This window comes from Nipponia nippon, unplaced genomic scaffold (genome assembly GCF_047370975.1).
Source record: "Nipponia nippon isolate SJK-2023a ecotype South Korea unplaced genomic scaffold, ASM4737097v1 scaffold_9, whole genome shotgun sequence".
Lineage (NCBI taxonomy): Eukaryota > Metazoa > Chordata > Aves > Pelecaniformes > Threskiornithidae > Nipponia > Nipponia nippon.
Window position 1 is genome coordinate 46,587,392 of NW_028262413.1, and position 21,497 is coordinate 46,608,888.

At 47.1% G+C, this 21,497-nt stretch overlaps 1 protein-coding gene across 2 annotated transcripts; it reads left to right on the forward strand.

Moving 5' to 3' along the window:
• Nucleotides 1-29: 29 nt before the first annotated feature.
• Nucleotides 30-21,474, forward strand: RAB11A (RAB11A, member RAS oncogene family). Of its 2 annotated transcripts, none has more exons than XM_087745190.1 (5): nt 30-199; nt 7,953-8,148; nt 9,113-9,306; nt 10,321-10,401; nt 21,314-21,474. In XM_087745190.1, exons 1-5 carry the CDS (start codon nt 160-162, stop codon nt 21,472-21,474), a joined length of 672 nt encoding a protein of 223 aa, XP_087601316.1. In that variant the 5' UTR covers nt 30-159. The 2 variants fall into 2 exon arrangements, with proteins under 2 accessions (XP_087601316.1, XP_087601315.1); XM_087745189.1 differs by lacking the exon at nt 21,314-21,474 and adding an exon at nt 17,386-19,141 and having other exon boundaries at nt 32-199.
• The last annotated feature ends 23 nt before the right edge of the window (nt 21,475-21,497 follow it).

Sequence of the window (21,497 nt, forward strand, 5' to 3'; positions counted from 1 at the left end):
AGGCGGGCGGCTCTGCCCCGGAAGCAGTTTTGCGCCGCCCCGGAAGCACCCGTCCGTGGGCGGGCAGAGCGCGGAAGCGCTGCGGCGGCTGCAGGGAGCGTCCGGCTGCCGCTCCCGCTCCCAGACCTCGGCCTCCGCCGCGCCTCGGCGCACCCCGCCATGGGCACCCGCGACGACGAGTACGACTACCTCTTCAAAGGTAACGGCGGCCCGCCTCGCCCCCGCGGCAGCCGGAGGGGTCACCTTCCGGAGGGGCTCCGGGCCTTGGCGGGGGGAGCGGCCTCCTCCCGGCGCCACCCTCCCGGGGTGGGGGGGGGCCGCTCCCTGCCGCCTCGGCCGGCCCCCGCCCCGCCGCCGCTTCCCTCGCAGCCCCGGGGACGGGGCCCGGGCCCAGGCCCACGGGCGGGTCCCGGTTGCCGGCTCGGAGCGCTGCGGGGCGGGGGTGGGGGGACTCCGGCCTTGCCGGTGCCGGGCGGGGGCCGAGCCCCGCTCGGGTGTTTCTGGAGCCCGATCGCCGTGGGCGGGCGTCGCTGCGTGCTCCCGAGCGCTGCGGGCGCTGGTCGCGCCCTCACCCCAAAACGTCAAATTGGGGGTGGTTTCCGTCGCCGTGATCTGGCGGCTCCGCGCCTGGCGCGGGGCTCCGCTCCGCGGGCTGAGGCGACGGGCAGCCCGCCGGGTGGCGAGCAGAGCTGGCCGGGGGGATGCTCCGGGTGGCAAGGGCCGCGTCCTTCTCCAGCTGTTCAGCAGGGCTGCGAGTAAACGAGGTAGGTGCTCCGCGGTGGGAGATGATGCAGCTAATTTAATGAAGTATGGTATTATTTGCCGCCTTCTATACCCTGAGCCCTTCACGTGCGGTGAACGTAAGGGAAGGGCAGGAATCCCTTACTTTCCAGGAGTGATGGCCCTCCGGCCAGCCCTACAGCAGCGAGCTGGATTAAAATGTCCCAGGTCGTAGTGAAGTACTCCGTTCTCACTCCCCGCCGAGTCCAAGACCAGCCTGCTGCAAAGGTTCATAAAGCATGCTGTGAAACACCTGCAGAAATGCTGAGGCTTTGGAGCTGACTATCCAATTTTTTAAATCCTACTGCAAAATAAGCAAAGTATTGTGAAAAAAAAAAATTAGCTGCTTATTGCAATACGGTATTGTAAGTTTGAATTTAGGATTTAGAGTATTGCTTGTTAGGTTGTGATGGTGAGAGATCCAGTGCTTGTCCTCATGAAACTTAGGTGAAGGAAAACATCAGTGTTGTTCTTCTGTACCCTTTAGCTCCTGTAATAACTTCGAGGAATTGCATTTTTTTTGTTGCCTGTTTTATCCAATTGCCATGTGGAAAGCGGCATTATTTCTAACCATAAATCAGTCATCTATACTGCTATTAAAATCAAACTGAGAAGTATTGAGAGGGGCCTCTTTTCTCAGCTTGCAGCATTGGCAAGGGCCTTGCTGACCACAAGTTTAATTGCGTCAGGCAATCTTATTTTAGGCATTTATGTGTACAAGTTATCAAAATCATTGCGTTACTTTTGCTTGTTCATACAATTCTGTCAGTGTGCTTATAATAATGTTCTAGCTGTGAAGGCCTGGGGATATCGGTGATGCGGAGTTTGTTGGGAGAGGTCCTATCTTTTATTGGACCTGCTTCCTCATATAATTGGGAAATAATTAAGTTGGGATCCAGTTATATCGAGAAGTTCAAAGCTAGTTGAATTGATTGCCCCTCCTAAAGCTTTTTGTGTTTAGACTAGTTTATAGGAGCTGTCGGGAGCGCAGGGAATGCTGTGAAAATGGTGGTGTGAAGATGAGCGATTCAGGTTTTGCAAAGCTGGAGCAGACTGCAGGAAGTTGCTGCAATGTCACGTAACTGGGATTAATGTGGCAGCTGAAATAACATAACAAATGCAGAGTACTACAAATTGTGGAAACTTTTGTAACTTCCCAAAGGTGATGGTGGGTTTAAACAAGCTGTCACCGCTCCGGAATGATCTTGAAATTATTGCGAGTAGGTCTGTGAAATGAATGTCTCCTTACCAGGCACTGGTCAGAAAGGCAAGAGAGGGGTAAAAACTCCTGGAAATGAGAACTCAGCGGGAACATTAAGCCGATGTTTGAATCTGAGACGTGAGCCTCTTGGGGACTGAGGGGAAATGTAGGCAGGACGGGCACACCCATTTTGAAAGGGATATTGTAGAATTAAAAAGATGGAGAAGGGCATCAAAATAATCGGAGGAGAGACCTAATGGATTCATATCCCTTATACTGGAGTGATGTACAACTTTATGAAAATGAGAACAGTGAGTGATACAGGCAAATAGGCAAAGTATCTACTCTTTGTCATCATTTCTCTGGATATCTGTAATGCTTCTTTTATTGAGCAGCAGGCGGAAGCAAAAGGACATAAAGTCTCACAGAATGTGTATGCAAATTTTGGAGTGGTGCATTGCCATAAATACTGGAAATGGGTTTGAAAGACTGCGCAAATTTATAGAGGAATAAAAATGTCTGTTGGGGCATTTCGGTGTGATGGTTACAATGGCAAATCTGAAGGTATTGCTCATTTGATGATGCAAGGGCTTGCTAGAACAAAGATTAGCCTGTTTGTTCTGTTACACATAATGTTTCTCAGACATCAGTTCTTGACAGTCAGCCTGGGTGTTGGTCTGCAAGGACACTTAATCCAGTAGGACAGTTCTTCGGGGTTTATGAACTTGAAGGGACGTGGCAGGTTGGTGGGACTGAGTTCAGAGTTTGACTTGGTTTAAAATAATTGGTGATACTCCCTAGTCTGGCTGTCTCTTACTACTCTTGAGTTAAACTGTCACGTGTCAGTTTATGTGACACCTCTGGTTTTGTCCCTTCAGCCACTGTCACAGTCGGGCTGACTGGGCCGGTGGGTGTAAGCTGAGCCCCCCTCTGTTGCTGTACAATTAAATCACAGTACCTGTTACAAAATACCCCTCTCCTGACTCTGTTGCAACCCTTCAGCATGTGCTAAAGCCTAACCCTAACTTGTAAAAAGACAATTTCTGGTAAATTCTTCTTGTCCAGCTGCACATGTCTTTGTGTTCTTCCATACTTTTTGGGTTTAGTTGAGAGCAGTGCCTACTGTTCCCAGCACTGCACCTGAGGAAGCGCAAGACTTGTGAAGTCCAGTTTGTAGGAATCTTGCTCTGCTTTTAATGGGAGAAAAATACAATGGTGATATAAGGATATTACTTTATTACTTAATGAATTCACTCTGGCTTAAACGCAGGAACTTTTTACCGTTTTTGATTAATGTACTTGCAGTAGATGAGTAGTTATCAAAGTAACCCTCACTTGTAGAAGATGTCTTCTGTGTTTTCTGTGGACAAAGCTTGAGAGCATCTGGAACTCTGGATTTGGGGTCAGACTTCTCATTTCTGAACACGGACCTGACTTGCGGTGACATTCAGCTTATCATTAGGAAAAACTCCAGTTTCAGCTATCTGCTTCCTACTTTGCATCATGTTCATTTCTCCATCTTTGCCCTTTGGTATTGAGGAAATGCTCTGAAACTGAACAAACGTGTTGGTTTGGGCTTTAGAAAACACATTTTTTTTCTTGTGTGTTTTGTTTAGAGTAATTTGTGGGGATACGTGGTTGCACGACACCTACTGATTTCTACAATGGTAGCAATTGTAGAATTTCTATACCCTGCACCTTCACTGCATTAGATGTGGAGGCATTTTTGTGCTGTAACAAACCTGCCGGCTTAGCCATTGTACTACAGAGGCGTTTGGAGGCCCAGCTCTGCGTTACGTATTGTTTGTATAGGTAACGAACCACCGCTACCCCAAAGTGGCTTTGAGATGCCAGTTCTCTCTGTCATGGGAAATGGGTGAATACAACGGGGGGCACAGGTGAGGGGGGAGACTGATGTAAGAGGTGAGCGTGTTAGGTCTATCACCAGCTACCCACAAGGTGTAGGATCGGGTCATCTTATTCACGTTTCCTTTAAACTCCAACTGAAGTGGGCGGGAAGAGGCGTTCATCAGCAGGTTCTTCTGGGGGCTGTGAAGATGTGTCCAGGCTCTTTATTTATATGCCTCTTAACAGCAGAGCTCAATGCAGAGACAAGTGTTTTCCGACATTGTAATCCCTTAGTGCTGGTGTACTTGTTTTAAACTGTGCATGGAATATGCAACTTGTGTAACAACTTTTACCATAGACAATACAAGCTAGTGGTGCTGGACTTTCTGTTTTCAACCTGATTACATTGCCAATAACGTAGTTCATGAGATGGTTGAAATTTTCAGAAAATACTTCAAGTTAGAGGTTTAACAGAAATAAAAATTGGGTGAGTGAGCTGGAATGTTGGTGAAAAATTAATAATCCTTTCTTGATGTAGTTCTCTAAATTGCTTTTCATGCATCTTAGGAAATTGAATTCTTATTTTGGTCTTCTACGGAAATAAAACTGGAATTACACAATGAAATTTGTACAGGAGCGTGAACTTCATACTCCTTTTTTTTTTTTCTTCCTCCCCTCTCCACCAAATGCTTGTTTTAAACCTTTGGGGTGGTTAATGCTGTAGATAGTCAAATGCATTAATGTAAAGCACGTGGTTGCAAGTATTGCACTGGCACATCACTAAACCAGTAAGGGTGACCTGCCTAGGAGTAGTCACCTGGGGCAGGGAGATCACTTTAATGACTTTCAGGATGTGCCAGTACAAATCTCCCTTGATTGCAAAGCTTTCTGAGGTGCTGCTCCTGTAAGGGAAGCGCTGGTCCAAAGAAGGCTATTGATGGAGGTTTTCAAGAACAGGTCTTGTGGCCGAACTTGCTTAAATGTTTCCTCTAGACGTTCCTCCTTCCAGTGCTGATGTAGTAAAGGAATTTGCTGATGATGCAAGCAGGGTGGTACAGGAGAAAGGTGGAGCGCAGCACTGGAAGGGCTGTGTGCTGATGCAGTCCTCCAGATGGAGTGGGATCCGGACTGTAAAGTTTGATGCCTGGGGACTCATAAATTTGGTAATGTAAGAGCTTGCCAACTAAAAGATAGAACAATGAGGTCCGATCACAGGCAGACTGAGCTATCAAGGTGATACGGTCAGGAAAAGATAATTCCGGCTCAAGGTATGCCTAGTAGAGATGGAAATATTAAAATCCCTGTATACATCACAGAGATCTCGCCTAGAATGATGCGTGCAGTTCTTCTCACTGTGTGGAAAAGAAATTGAAAAAGTCTTAGGGAAGATGTTTGGGGAAATGGACGGTCTGTTTAGACTGAGAGGTTGGCTTATTTAGCTAGTAGAACAAAGCTGAGAGAAGATGCGGTTGCTTTCTGTAAATACCCCACCATAAACACCACTGGGAGAAGAAACTAATAAGCTAATGGACAATGCTGGCACATGAACACCACCATCAGCTGACCGCTAATTTCTTCTGAAAATTAGAAGGCAATTTCTAACCATTAGGAGTGAGTTTCTGGAATAAAAGCCCGATAAAAGTGTTTGTGCAGGAACAAATAGCTTAACATGGAACTAGATAACGTCATTTCCCTCCCAGAAACTGTTTGCCTGGGCTAGTTAGAATGGGACTCGGCCATCCAGGGTCATTCATGCTGTATTTCTATGCTAAGAATATAATACGTGGGAACACTGTGTAGTATAAAATGGCAAAACAAGGTGGTTTGATAAGGAAAGCAAAATTAATAATACAATCTGAGTGGCTGTTAAAGCTGTTTCAGTTCATAATACTTGCTCAGACTGGCAGAAATGCAGAAAGCATGAGGAGTCTTAGGTGCCTGCTGACATTGCAAGCTGTTCTTGTGTCCGTGTTCCAGAGGAGCTGCAATGGCCCAATTAAGGAGAGGAAATAGCCGACTTCAAGGAGGAAAGTCTAATATTTTCCCCTTTTAATTGGGACATATTAATCTGGTGCTGGAAAGCATTCCAAATGTAAGCAGCATGGGATTCAGACGAGGGAAGGAAAAAAACTTGGCAGAGGAATTAAAATGATCAGTCTGTTGTTAAATGACTTAAAGATGTGCTTTGAAATATGCACCGAACAACAAAAATATGTTTGAGGGGAATACTTAACAGGCATATGATGCAACCTGTTAGGAAGAGGAAATTACATGTGTAGATCGGTTTCCTTGGTTAGAGAAGTTTTGGCCGCTGCCAAAGCTAATGCTGGGCGATGGCAGGACTGAGGTGTGCGAAGGGAGGTGACAACTTTTGCCTCCTGGGAACTTGTCTGTGACAAGCAGTGAGCAGTGCTGACCTGGCACCTAGGAAAGCAGGATCCTGTTTGCGTTCAGCCTGCGTGCTTGCCACCTACCTGCGCTTGGGAGCTCCACAAACAGACGTGGTTAACAGAGCCACTCTGTGCTTTATGCAGCTTCTCCAGCTTGGCCGGCCGTGTGCTGAGTCAGCTGGCAGAGGAAGCTGGAAAGATGTTTATTTTGATGAAGTGTTCTCCACAAGGCCATGTTTGAAGCTAGCATCTGCTGCAATTTTCATTTTATGGAGGGTGTTTAAAAGGTGCTGCTCTGCCCTTACAGTCAGAGAAAATCCCATTTGTCAGAATTGTTTTGCATTATTTAAGTAGAAGACAGTGTTCAGAGGGCTGCTGTGCCGTGCAGCAGCAGACGGGAGTATTTGCGCTGCTAGACTAAGACTCAGTGGGGGATTTCTCATGTGATTGAAGTGTGTTTGGTGGACTCATTCCTTGGTTGTACCACACAGAATCTCTAACGCTGTGTTGCAGTGTCTTAACTGTTAAATGATGCATGTTACTGAGCAAATATTTCTGTTTTTTCAAAACAAGCATAGCCACAACATTTTTTTTGTCCCCTAAGCGTGCACTCTTTTGCTGTGACTGGCCTTGACTCACTCCTGAACTTTAAGGTCATTAGCCATTCTTCTCCAGGATCTTACTCATCCTCTTTCTCTCCCATTTCCTTCTGTTACCAGTTCAGTCCCTTATCTTCGTTAAGGGCACAAGATCATCCCGAGAGGCTCCCGCTGGCGTGGCTCTGGGGTGTGAATGTGTTTCATCCAGTGGCCTGCATCTTCGTAGTGAGTTTTAAGTTACGCTTAAACCTGCACCTTTCAGCTCAGCATTACAGGATATTGCAGCGAACCCTCGTGACGCTTTTCTTCCTGTAAGAACTGGACTTTAAACCTTCTGTCAATCTCTTGTCAAGCGTAGCTGAATCCTTCCAATTAGTTTGCTTGGCACTGGTGCTGTGATGAGTCAAGCTGAGCCGGGGAAGGGGGAGTGGATGGTGGCTCTAATTCTGAGGCCCAGCAATACCCTGGCAGCATTTTAGAGCAGTTTCAGGCTCTGGCCTAACGTGGCCCGGGGTCGCAGCAGAGTGAGGGGCTGCGGAAGGGCAGAGTGCTGTGGCTCAGGTAATATTTTTAAACTGTCCATCACGGCAATGGTGGTCTTGTGTTTTTTTGGGGTTTGGTTCTTTTTTCCATTCACAGGTTTTTTTCTGCCCCAGGGGGGAACCTCTCTTCTGCAAAGGTATGAAGAGTGTAAAATGCAGGCAGAGTCTGCTGCCTGCCCTGTGTTTTGGAATTCTTCAGCAAAACAGATTTCAGTTGCGTGCTGTGGGTTTTTTGTTTTGTTTTTTAGTTCTAGTGTTGTTACAAGGATGTGAAATGCAAACAGTCCCTGACTTTTGCAGTGACAGCCATGGATGTTCCTCCTGGAGGAGGAATGTTCTTCCATGTTGGGCAAAGGAGACTGAAATGTAACAAGTAAAAGTCGAGTCTAATGTCTGTTCAAAATGCTGATGAATGTAGCAGCTCTGGTTCTCTAGAAATACAAACACGTGGACAGCAGACCCATGACAGGGTGGTGGTTTTGCCATTCTTTTCCTTCATGCTTCATTCCGGAAAATGAATGTTTCTTGCGGGTGATTGTCGATGTATTCTCTACATCTGGAATCTGATTCTCATGTCATTTTTGTCTTGTAGTTGTACTTATTGGAGACTCTGGAGTAGGCAAGAGTAACCTTCTGTCTCGATTCACTCGCAATGAGTTTAACTTGGAAAGCAAAAGCACCATCGGAGTAGAGTTTGCAACAAGAAGCATTCAAGTTGACGGGAAGACAATAAAGGCTCAGATATGGGACACAGCAGGGCAGGAGCGATACCGAGCTATAACATCAGCGTAAGTGATAGCTTGTATGGCTGAAGAGAAACTTTTGCTGAGGAGGGTAATTTTGGGCCCTTTCAGTTCCTCAGAAACTGTAAACAGTTTTGTTTTTTTTTTTTTTTTATCGTGTAATATCCACAACCTGTGGGGGAGGGAAGCTTAAATATTATTCAGTCCAGAAATGCTATAGTGCGTCCCTGCACAAACTGATTTGCTTCTCGGTGCCCTCATGTAACCGGAGGCATTTCAAGCCTAGAATGCAAGAGTTTTGGGAGACTCATTTCAATGCACGTGATTGATAAAGTAATATCGGTGTTCATGGAGGTTTTATGAGGGGTAACCTGAGAGCAGAAACCCTCCTGTAGCAGTAAGGAAAGACTGCTCACTTTGCTTGCTTATTTGGGAAGACAATAGCATAGCAAAAGTTGGCTGTAAGTAAAGCTGGAGGTAATTGTCGGGTGGGAGAACACAGCCTGTTTCTTTCTGAATGCATTGCTGTGTCTCGCTCTGGTCTGAAAGGAAACCAGCTGTGACCTTTTGTAAAGGGAATAGATCAGGTTGACGTTTTTATGATCCAGTGAGTCATTCTAAAGTCTCTTTATCACTATGGGCTGCGCCCATACTGCACCCACAGTGATGGGTGGGGGAGACTTTTCAGGAGTGGATCAGAGGTTGAAGGTGACAGTAGCTCCCCACAGATTCCAGAGCTTCATTTTTGGGCTGCAGGGTTCTCCCCACAAGCATGGGCCTTGGCTTACTCCCTAGACTGAGCTGTCCTGGCTGCTCTGGTGGTCCTGTGGCATAACCCTAGTCAGTCTGGATGCTCTGCTTCACTGCTTCAAGTCTCACATTGCCTGCTTCTGGATATTTTTTTGTATAGCTGTCTTAGTAATAGCTGTTTCCCGTTATCGCACAGTAACGTGTCACTTTTAATCACGATGTTTTTCGCTGCTTCTCTAACACGTCTCTTCCCCCACAGGTACTATCGCGGAGCTGTAGGGGCATTACTGGTGTATGACATTGCTAAGCACCTTACTTACGAGAATGTAGAGCGATGGTTGAAAGAGCTGCGAGACCATGCTGACAGCAATATTGTAATCATGCTTGTGGGAAACAAGAGTGACTTGCGCCACCTGAGAGCAGTCCCTACAGATGAGGCCAGAGCTTTTGCAGGTTAGTGACCTCAAAATAATTTCCTAGTGCTAACTGTCCGGGGATCTGCCTATCTGGTCTTAGATATGCAAGGGTGCTGGTAGGAGGAAACAGAGTGCTGCTGGCGATGTTCCTCAGTGTCACATACTGGTGTTTGCCTCTTTTTAATTCAGTCAAAAGGGAAGCCTTGTAGAACATGCATGCTTGATGCGGTTTCAAGAATCAGCCAGAGGGACTCGAAGATTTGTAAACCAGATTTATTCTCTTGCCTAGGCGTTGCTTTTCTCGAAGAAACTGTGCCTATGGCTTTAGGTTTGTGTTTCTTGTATGGTGGTAGCTTTGCACCTGTATATTGCCGCCTTTGTACCAACTGATCTGGAGCCCTACGCAGATGCCTGTGGCTGAACAGACTTCCAGTAAACGGGCTTTCTGACTCTTTGTTACATAATTAAGATCTGTGAAAAACAATTCTGGTTTCTGTAAATCTTGCCTTGTTTTAGGCCAAATGTCTTTCATCCTGGAGTGTAGCTGGGTTTCTTACATTGAGGCTTGCCGTAGCTGCGTTTGCAGAGTTGATGGCCAGTGAGGATCCCTGCCTGCAGGCGGAGGACTGTCACACCCTCCCCCCCCCCCCCCCCCCCCCCAGGGCTGGCCCTGTTAAACAAGCTGCAATGACAGACCAGCAGGTGGGAGGTGGAGAAACTTGATGAGGTTAAAGAAAATCCAGGAAGCTTCCGCACACAATTCTTGAAAGTGCAACAAATTCTCAGTTTCAGTGATGCAGGAAGATGTGCCTCAAAGTGACGCAGCGCTGGACTGATCCCTGTGCTTGAGGATGAGTGTAAATTCTAATGTTGGTGTTGGGTGGTGTTGCTTTCAGATCACGTAAGGGGGGGAAAAACCCACGACTTTTTATACTTGATACCCGTGCGTCTCATCAGGAACACTACAGATATAATCTGCTACAGAAGTTCTTCCAGATGGGAAGCTGCTATGTGCTGTACCCCTCTAATTATAGTATTTCTGTCCACACAGAGAAGAATGGTTTGTCATTTATCGAGACATCTGCTTTAGACTCTACAAATGTGGAAGCAGCTTTCCAGACTATTCTGACAGGTGAGTCATCTAGTGCTTTGTGTTTTGAGGGGGAAGGGCAGAAGGCTGCTCAGATATGCTGCAAATAGGCATTTCTTTGCCTATAAAGTGTTTAAAATTTTGCTATTTAATCATTCTTCACAGCCATAAGATTTGGAGTCCAGTTTCGACGTGTCCCACTTGAAAGGCCAGCCTTGGAATGAATCTTTGTTCACTTTGATCTGCCCCGTGTTTCTAGTCAGCCTAGTTTATGTTTCAGTTTCCCATTTGTGTATGATATGGGAGTGTCCACAGGAGAGAATTGTCTCATGCAAGCATCAAGTTAAAACAGCCATTGTTTATCAGAGGAGAAGGCAATCTAGTTTGTTTCCATCTTTAATGGTAACCATAGCAGTTGCCAAGGGAAAAGGGATGAAAGAGTAGAGATCCGTCCTTTGAACAACACCGGTAGCCTGAGCCGTGGGGACTCCTGAGCTGCGGGGCAGTCGCTGTCAGTGCATTTAACAGTCCCGGCTGGACTTTTGGCCTCTGTAACATGTGACGGCAGCGAGTGCTGCGTTTTTTTTATGCTCTGTGGATAAAGTACTTCCTTCTTGTTTAAACACTTTTTTTGATAGGCAAAACTTCTTAAGAGTCTGAGACATTCAACTACAACTACATGGGGGACCTTAACTGAACCATGGCTTATAAAGGATAGGGTAGGAATTCACAAATCGGTGTGGAAATCGCTAGCTGTCGTGGGACTTTTGTATTGCTGTGTACCCTGTCAGCATGGTGGGACAACAGTGGTGTGTGTGTGTGGGTTTTGAGCTTTCGTCATTCCCAGCTTTGGCACACGCCTCTGCAAATCTCTAGTCTGGGTCTTCAAAAAATCTGAGACACTCCTGTATTTTGCCATGTCTCTCTGTTCTGGGCGCACCAGGGAGCGCCGCTGTCTTCTCTGAGGGCCTCCAACGTGTTTCCCAGTTGCGAATTTAAACTCCCTCCATCCCAGTGTAGCATGTGCCAGGCTACGAGATCGGCTTGGTATCAGCAGCGGCCCCACTTCTAAACTGTTTGTCTCTATTCATCAGATCTCATTGCTGTGACATTGGCACCTACTTAGTTTTGAATTTTTTTCTCTTTGCCAGCTAATTTATACATTCTTTTAAAAACTCACCAGAAATGACTTGTTAGCCATACTGGAACATGCAGGTGAGGAGGCAGCTAGGAAGTTATTTACTGTAATAAAAGTATACATTCTATAGCATTTTCCTGAGTTGTTTGAAATGCTTTATGAGTGCCCTAGCAGTGGAGAGAGGGAGAGTTGTTAGGCTGCTGGAGTATTATCTGCCTGTATCCATCTGTTTCTTGTCTTATCCATAGTTGGAAGAGGCCTCCAATAGGTTCTGGTTCTGTTGTGTTTTTTCCAGTGGGTTCCTAAGCAGTAGTGCTCCTGGCCGTATACTAGCAAAAAAGCGTGTCCGTGTTAGGTGAATAAACAGCGCGTAGGGATGCTTGTCATCTTGCTGCTTCATGCAATGCTGGGACTAGAACTTGAGTTTGTTTCCTCTTCAGCCAAACCATGTGGTTCCCTTTTAACTTCAGTGTAGTCATTTGGTTGTAATTCAACCTTGCACAATTTAAAAAAAAAAAAAAGAAAAAAGAGGGAAGTTGTGTTAGCTTACACATTTACTCCCTACATGACTAACTACTAATGCCATCTGAGGGCGGACGGCTAAGGAGTGGCTGAACACGATGCTATCTGGGATGGCTGCTGGATTTCCTGCGTTCTTCACCTACCTAAAGGAAGTCCTGTCAAAAATGCTCACGAATTTGGGCATGGATTTTTCAGAGAGAAAAGACATTTTTATTGCTTACCTGTAACTGCTAAAACCTGAAGCTTCTTCCTTTATGCATGTGTCCTTGGTAGCCCCTCTCCTCTCTGGAGCATCTAGACTGAACTTTGGGGTCAGATTCTGGCCGAATGGTGCTGTGGAACAGCCTTGCTGCCTGCACTTTCTGTTTTCGGAGGGGATCAGGGTTCTCAGATGAAGGGTAGTTAATTAACTTTCATACTCGTTCAGCACCAGCACTAATAAAACAGGACTGGAAATACATCAGACATTGTTTATCCCCTCCCAAGGTGGCTGTCAGGCTGTCATAGCCAATATAAACTGGTCACCTAATTGCCCCCATCTCCTGTGGGGCCCTTCTGGTCTCTAACAGTGACGGCTGAAGAGGTGGGACGTTTGCTGCATGCCCTGGGCTGCTGCCGTACTTCCACAGAGCTGTGTGACACTCGGGATACACTGCCACTGCCGTGGGGAAGCGGTTCACCTCTGGGCACAGGCGAGGCTGTTTCTTTATCTCTCCTCACATGCTTTAAACAGTACCTTTTATTCCAGAAGTTTTTTTGGATTCTAATTTGCAGAGGCTTGACTTTTTTCTAGTTCAGTTTTCCTGTAGGGGAGAGCAGTCTGCAACGGGAGAACAAACGATTAAAACTTGCCCTCGGTGGACTCTGGCAGATTGTTGAGGCTGTTGCTTTTCCACAAACGTCAATGTTTCCTGCATGCTGCTCTGACAGTGTTTTGGGTAAAGAGCTCTTGGGTATGCGGGCAGGATCCTTGTTCAGGAGGGACTGGTTCAACTGTGCTGGAAGAAACACTTCTGCTGATTAGTGGGCATGTGGCTCGCTCCAGACAGGAGCTCCTGTTTCAGGGAGATAAAGACGAAGTAAATAATGCATTAGCAGCAGGTTGGCTCCATCTTGGCTGTGACTGGCATGCTAAGGCTGAATGCTCTGCCAATAAACTTCTCGATAAGGCTTCACAGCTGGCTTTTTCTGTTAATGATTTGCTTTGAAGGCAAGAGGGGAGCGGTCATCTGAGGAATGTGGTTTTCAGAGTGACCCTGCAGAATCATGGATAGTCTGTATTTGGCAAGGCTGCCTCCAAGCGTAATGCCTGTGGGTGGAATGCTCACTGTCCTTTGAAGAAGGAAGCTGGTAAAGCCAGCAGGCTTTGCCACGGGCTGGGAGCGGAGGTGGCTGACAGAAGAAGGGGCAGGGCATGCTGCTGCACCAGCTCTGCTAGTACTTGCAGTGCTGGGAATTGCACCGCAGAGACGTCCTAGGCTGCTCCCGATGCTTTTCACACAGCTCCTCATTTCTCTCCTGAACAGGGTGTTGCGACTAAAGTCTGTAGCAAACTGCTTCCTTTTCCAGCCCTACTGAAGCTGGTCCGTTTGGGACAGTGTTGGAAACTTGGAAGAGTACTTCCCTTGGAGGTGTAGCAGGATCCGTGTTAAGCTTTTCCACACCCAGATTCTCAGATTAAGCCACTTTGAATACATGGCTTTGGGCGTGGAAAAATATGAATCCATTATACTGAGCACAGCCTAAGTGAGTACGTGATCTGCTGTTGTTAGAGGTGGAAGAAGGGGGAGAAAGCTTTTCTTTCCTCTCCTCATGCTGTAGAGGACTTTTTGAGGGTGTATGTCGTACATCTAGTGGGCTTCCTGCCCTGCTGTGGGTACCAGATGAGGTTTTGGGGACCTTTTCCTTCTGTGGCTTAGAATGACGGTCCCTATCCAGGTTCTTCTGTTGCAAGATGTCTAGACTTCAAGGGCTGATTGTTGTGGACACAAAGCTGCTTTGTATCATCCGGCAAATAGGAGAGACTGGTATTATAATCCTGTCCACTCTGAGCATTCACAGCAGGATAAAGCATCCTTAAAGTAAACTGGAGTCTGCCTCCCTTCCCTCTGTGCCCTCTCTGTTCCCGTACTGCGTTCTGCTGCGGTTTCATCTCTAAGGAATCCCATCTCCAAGGAAACAACATCACAGAGCACTAACGTAAAAAAATTCTAGTGATTTCCTCTTTTGTTAGCTCTGTACACCTGAAAATGAATGAAACGCTAGCGCAGGCTGAGCAGACGAGGGCCGGACAAGCTCCTCCTAGGCAGCAGTGTCGCTTTTTCCCAGCACTCTTACAGTGCAAGGCCTGTCTCACACAGTTACCAATTATGCAGTGAGGCATTCTGCTGAATGGGCTCTTAATAAGGTCTCATTCAGTTACTGAGCAGAGCATAAAGTGTAGTGTCTTCATTAAAAAGCGCATGTCTTCATTAGCCTGGCATTCCTTGGTGCAGAGCGGTTTCAGTGTAGGCTTTGCCCCTGGGCATTTTGCCCCAGTGAGAGCAGGTTTAAGCTGTTCCCACCTCCCCTTTCACACCAGCGCAGCTGTGTGTGGTGCAAGACTGTGCAGCTGATCCAGTGGCAGGCAGGTTTTAGCCATTTAGGCTTTCATCTAGCGCAGTACGCTGTGACGGCACAAAGGTTTGAGCTGCAGAGGAGGGAGAAGCGGCAGCGAGCAACAAACTTGGGGCTGCTGCAAGTTGATTCAAGCAGCACAGCTGCTAAATGTCCTTGCAGGGTTGCTGGGGAGGCTGTGGAAGTGGGGATCGTGGCGTGTTCCCAGGGTCAGAAAGGACAGACCCTTTATCAGCAGAGAAATCAATGCTGTTAAGATCGTTTTTAAGGCTTCAAGGCTTACTGAAGGTCTCTGCTCTAAGATGAGGGTGTTATTCAGAGGGCACCCTGTTGTGAGTCCTTGCTTAGGGGGTGGAGGAAGCGTGTCACAGCCCGTGTTGGGGACTTGCATGAATTTGTTCAGGAAGTTCTTTGGAAAACTGAGAATTGCTGCTGCCAAAGGTGCTACTAGAGAGTTCCCAGTAATGAAGGTGGCAAGAGCCGCCTCCTGTTGAATAGGAAGGGGCAGCGTTCAGCACTTGGAGGTAAACTGGCTGGCTGCCCTGAGCTGGGGCAGGGTAGTGGAGCAGAAAACTTGCCCTGGAGAATGTAGAGCAGATCTCTCCCAGCCGCGCTCCTCCCACCTCTGCGCGCAGGCACCCTGCTGAACGTGGAGCGGCCTGCCGCAGGGCCAGGCTGATCTTCATTGCAAATTCCCACACAGGGTTGCAGGTGGCTTTAAAGATCTGATTTCATGGGATTCACTTAGCTTGTGAAGTTGTTTATGTGTAAGACTGTCGGAAAGAAGAGTGAACTCGAGAAAGGGTGAAATCGGAAAATCCTTTTACGTGTGCAGCTCTTGTTTGTTTGCCTCAGTGAGTTGATCTGTAACTGAATGCCTATGTAAAATCCATTTTTCTGAACAGTTTATCCCTACCTGAGTCTGAGCTGTCAGTTTGGAGGCCCAACAAGGCAAATTCTTTCGAAGCGCCGCTTGCAGAGATGGATGTCCCTTGTACAGTCTATAGGTACAGCACGGTATCTACCTGAGAGATTTTTATTTTGCCAGCAGTCCCGTGCGTGCGTGCAGCCCTGCTTTTCCTCTTCCTGGGGAGCGCTTGGCCTCTGTTTGTGTTGGCAGCCTGAGTCAGTGCAGGCTCGTTGCATCAAGGGCAAGGTTTTCAAGCCTTATTTGTCAGGGGACCTTTTTAGCTCCCCAATGCCATCTCTCCCCGTTGTCGTAAAAGCAGGCGCTTCGCTGTGTGATCAGCCCTTGGCAGCAAAGAGGACCTCCCTGCACAAGGTTGCTCGATTCCCAGTACTGAAATGACGTAAGGATGTGCACAAAGCAGCAGCTCGTTAAAATTCTGAGCAAAGGCTACTCACTAATGACAAATTTCTGGTGCAGAAGACATGTCTTGGTTTGGGGTCAGGCGAGATGTGTGTTTGGACAGTCGTTCTCCAGCTGATAAGAGACTTAAGACCTCCAAAAGCACTTGGACCTTTGCTTTGTTTTGTCAGGGTTGCCTGCGAGCTGTGCTCTTCCCTGCTTTGCTCTGCAGGAGTGAAGTGCAGAAGCCCTCGCCTCCTGCAGCCTGGGCTTATCGGAAACCTTGGGGCAGGGCAGTGAGCAGGAGCCTGCAAACTGCGTGTGGGCATCAGCTGCCTTCTCGGGGGCTCTGCTGCTTGGCAGTGCTGTGGATTTGTTGCCAGCACGCTTTGCTGTTGTGCAGAGTAGATGTGACGTTGTCATTTCAGGGTCGGCTTTTTGCTAGTGCTGAAAGACTTCAAACATTTTGTTAAACTGAGGTTTAGCAAGCTTTTTGTTTTTTGGTTTTTTTTTTTAAACTTTAATGGTTTAAAACTCAAATTTGCAAGTGGGTTTCCCATGTGCTATTTTTGGTAGCCTTTATTTCCTTTCTGGAGGTGAAGTGCTACACAGGCCGTACTCTTTCTTCTGTGCAGCTGAAATAAGTGCTTTTGTAGCTACTCTGGGTTTATGTACAGCACATGCCATTGGCCACTAACAAATCCCAGGAAACTGGGCAAGGTTTTCGGGGCAGGTGTGCGGTGTTCCCACTTGGCAGCCTGCTGGGAAAGGCACAGTTTAACCCGTGTTCTCCAATTTATGCTGGAATTTCTTTGCCTGGAGTCCGTATTTCTTCTCCGTAGTTTGCAGTTTAGCTGCACTACCACAGTGACTTGTAAAGGGTTTGTGTCCTGCTGAAGGGGCCAGGTCTCCTCTTTTGGGCCCCAGTCAACCTTTTCTGGAGACTTAAAACCGCTTGGGTGACAGACAGGCTATTGTACGTGACAGGCATGCTGCGAGAGAAGACACTGCCCTTGCAGTCCTATCGGAGAGAAATGCTGAGTGGTTCTTTTTAATCCTGCCGTTGTCTGCAGATACGTCTGCAAACGTGCGGCCACTGTCCCCAGAGCCCTGGGGCCCATCAGAAGGAATTGATGGCATATGTAGTTTCTGATGCCCAGCAAAAAAATCGGTGAATTCTGTCCATTTGCTAACTCTTATCTCAAGGGGAGTAAAACAGTTGTTAATAACTAATTTATTTTGCAAAAATATAAATATTTTATTTTCTGAATATAGAAGGCATCACAACTGAACTTCTTGTGAACACTTCCGCGCATTACCTATATATTTCCAAAACTATGGGAAATCTTCCTCTATTTTATGCCCGGTTTCCCCCAGACGTAACTTTCTGATGGTGTATTGCTGGTGTACGCGTAATGACTAGCTCTTTCTCATCTTCCAGAGATCTATCGTATTGTTTCCCAGAAGCAAATGTCCGACAGACGTGAAAACGATATGTCTCCAAGCAACAACGTGGTTCCCATTCACGTCCCTCCGACCACTGAAAACAAACCAAAGATGCAGTGCTGTCAGAATATATAAATTGTTCATTCTTTCCTAAAAGGCTGTGTATATTCCCCAGGTCCAAGATTTAAATATATTTGTAATTCTTGTGATTACTTTCTTGTGTTTAGTTACTGCTTATTCCTTCTGAATTTCTCCATGTCTTAAACACTTTGGTTTCAGTGTTTATAAATCTATTGCTTCTGTGTGGCTGCAGTATTCTCCCAACACCGACTTGTCGGTTTGGGTTCAGTAAATTGTCTGGAACTGATCTGCCCCCTTTCCAACATGATGCCCGCTAGTCAGAGCGCAGACACCTTTAGTGAGCACTGGAAGACGTTATTCTGCTCCTTGCAAAGCAATTACTGTCAGGTTAACTAGGAACCTATCTCTGGGCAGGATAATCTTTCCTTGTCTTAAGGTGTTGTATACTGCATCTAAAGCTTGATGAAATGCCCGTTGCTCTGAAGTGCAATTTTAATGTAAGTTAATGTTTTTGGCTACATCTTCAGATTGTCAAGTTGAGGATTTTTTTTTTTTTTGATAGAATATTATGGGGGAGAAAAGAGAATTTCTTGTGAACAAGCAGCAGGGTTCTTGCTACCTGTGAAGGAGCTTTTGTGGTTTGGCAGCTGCTGCAGAGGAGGTTGGTGTGAGGCAGAGCTGCCGGGGAGAGGCTGGCCGGGGAGAGGCTGGCGGGACTCCGCTTCAGGCGCCTCTCACGAAGAATGCGAAAGCAGGAGCTGCGTAGCTGACGAAGGGTCCCTCCAACGCTGGAACTTGCAGCATGTTTTGGTGCTGCCCGAGACTTGGCCTCCACAGTGCCGGTGGTGTCAGGATTTGAGGATGCCTTTTTCCTTTCATGGCACACAGACTTGGAAGGGTGTTGTCACATGTTACATATCACATTAATTAACACCTGCCATGTATATTAGTATATTCAAATGCTTGAGTTGATGAATCAATCTCCACAACCTGGTCTTAGTTTTTCAGTCTGTTTTATCCGGTATTTTTAAACTATTCCAGTGGTTTGGTATGTGTTCTTTAACAAAACCATCTGGAGTAGTTTTCTTACTGGATGCGTTCCTTCTGCGGTCTGTCGCTCAGTGCAAATCATCTGGTCGATTAGCTTGTTCAGGGATACATGAACTGTGCCTTCTGTCACTGCACTCTGAAACCGCTGCATATCACTATCTATGTGCTATTCCCAAACGCGGCATTAATATTGAGGTTTGGGGGCTATAGGCACTGAATTTCTACAATATTTAAAAGAACTGTTTGTTGTATAAATGCCTGCAGTTATTTATACAAGTAGAGAGAAGTAACTGATTGTAGGGGACGTTTCTCAAACTCTGATATGACCCACTTGGAACATCCACCTCCGGGTAGGCACTACCAGCTGCGTTTCGTACCCAGCCTTTCTGTCTTGCGGTGCTCATGATGTGTAAGGCACACGGAAGGCATTGCTGTAGTCAGTCACTTGTTTCTTTTAATCCATTTCTCCTCCTAGTATTAGTTCTGAAGATGCCATCTTGATCTGTTTGTAAATTACTTTGTATTTTATGCATGTACTGTACCTTGATTCATTATTTTTTTAGATTGATTTAAAATATATTCATCCATGATTCTAATAAAGAATTACAGGGGACGACTCAGTATGGTGTTGGGTGCACTTTTTGGGAGAACTGGGGTTTGACCTGAAGGTCTTTACGTTCTGGAAGCTAGTAAGCTTCTTGGAACAGGCTCTGAGAAGACGCTGAAGTGGAACTACCCCCAGAAAAGGAACTGAAAAAGTCGTGTAATGCAGTTGCCTTCACTCAGACCAGGCCGACAGCTTTTTGGCGCTTCTGCAGTTCACAGCCATGACAGTCTGGCAGCTTCAGGAAGCTTTTACGCTCTGAGAAGTTTGTGGGTTCGCTCTTGTCAAACCTCTGAATAGCTTTTACAGACCTGTTTGGTTTTTCCATGTTGCCACCAGTAAGAAAATCCTGTTTTACAGGACACTGCTGCCTTCTACAGCAAATGACTGGAGCTTTCTGATCCCCTTCGGTGTCCTGCTGAAGAAGCGGTGCACAGGAGCCAGGCTGCCGGTGCGCGTTGTGCGTGGTGGCCCTGGCGGCGTCACCCACAGAGTGTGTGGGGCTGCGCTGGTGGCTCTGGGGACAGAGGCGACTCAGGGCCTTTTAGCGTTGCTGGAGGGTCTGAGGATGAGGTGTGAGACTGGGCCCTGGCTTACTGTAGGCACCGGTCTCACAGCACTTTCTCTGGCCAGACTGGAGCGTGTTTTGGAATTAATGAAATTACCAGGGCAGCCAAGTTCTAAATTTGTCAACTGGAAACGCGGGATGAGTTTCACTTCGCTTCCTTTTCCGATTCACGTAAGCAGGCAGCTCGACTCAGCTGTCACGTCAGCTTTGGATTTCGCACGGTTTTATGCAAGACACTTCCTTCTGCAGCAAATGCAAAGGTAACGGAGCCCAAATCGCTGTCAGAGGCCGAGGCCACCCCCGCCCCACGCAGCATTTGCACGTGTGCGCGTGCTTCTTCCTTTGCCTCGCAACAAGCAGGCCCGCGTCGGAGTCCTGGGCAGCTGTGAAATGGCTGCATGTGCGGTTAGACAAAGTAAGAGCTCTGTTTGGTTTTTTTTCCGCCAGAACTTTAAAATTACTAATCATAAACCAGGCCTTGCAAATGCTGTGCAAAACCTGATTTTGTACTTAGGAACGGCTGCAACATGGAACACAAAATTCTCATGCAATAGTTTGTAAAGCTTTCATAAGCTATCGACTTCTAAAGCAAAACCAGACGGCCTATGTACAGAGGTGCAACTTCTCACCTATTAAAGCCTTTGCCTCGCGTTCTGTGGCTTTGCACTGCTTTTCCTGACTAAGCACCGCGGTGCTGTGGCGGCAGCTCCCGCCTGGGTGACACTCCTGGGACAAGAAGGTCCTTCACAAAGTGCTTTGGGAGAGACGGTGCAAGACGTTTTTCCGTCGGAACGCTGGCCCGGCCGGGTGTTGTTCCCGTTCAGCTGCTGATGAATCATTCTCTTCCGCAGTTGGCGTTGCTGCTGGACTGGAGCGTCTCTTCTTTGCCAATAGGAGACAGCTGATGGTAACAGATACTGCTTTTGGGCCCCGAAATGAGCTTTCTGAGTTTCTGGGAACCCTGTATGATGCTGCATAAACCGGCTTTACTTGCCAAAAGCTTTTGCTGTCATTTACATACTTGAAAGTCCCAACCTAAACAATTACGAAGCTGTTCAGCGAGCATCAGTGGTTCTTGTATTTGATGGGAGTTGAGGTTCTGACTCTTAAGCAGAAAGGACATGGAGTTGTTCTGATTTAAAGACATTTTTATTAAGCTAGAATTACTTATCCTATCAGTTCAAACCTGATGAATTTCCAGACTCAAATAGCTTATTGAGTGTGGCTTGTCAAATAAGAAGATTACATGGTGGGCTTTAGTTAACAAGATTTTTAGTAATATGAAGCACAAATATTGAAAAAGCTTCAACATGTAGCAGTCTGCTGCGTTGCCTGGGCATCATTAATTCTGAAGGTGTTTCTGCCGCAAATCTGCGCTCGTGGTTTATTGATGAGGCTCCCTGGGAGCCGTCAGACCTGCTGAGACGGCTGCCGTGGGCCCGGGCTCATCGCTGCTGGGTGCAGTAGGGTAACTGCGCTGGCCCGTATCCTCCAGTGCCCGCCCGACGGCACGACGACCCGCTGGTGTCACTGAGCACTGTCACAACATGCACTGAAACGCATCGCCTGAAAATCAGAGAGAGACCTGGTGCTGGCACTCGCCCCAGATTGCTTTTGTAGGTGGGCGAGAGCGTGTCCGGCTGGATTTGTGCATCGCCGGGGTCTCTCACTCAGACCCGCTAAGGTTAAACTGCTGGGGAACGAGAGCTGCTGGAGGAGTTGTAAGACACACACGGAGCCAGTTAGGTTTTGTTTTAAAGCTGGGCCTTACTTTAAATTAACTCCAAATTACAGTTCGAATTAC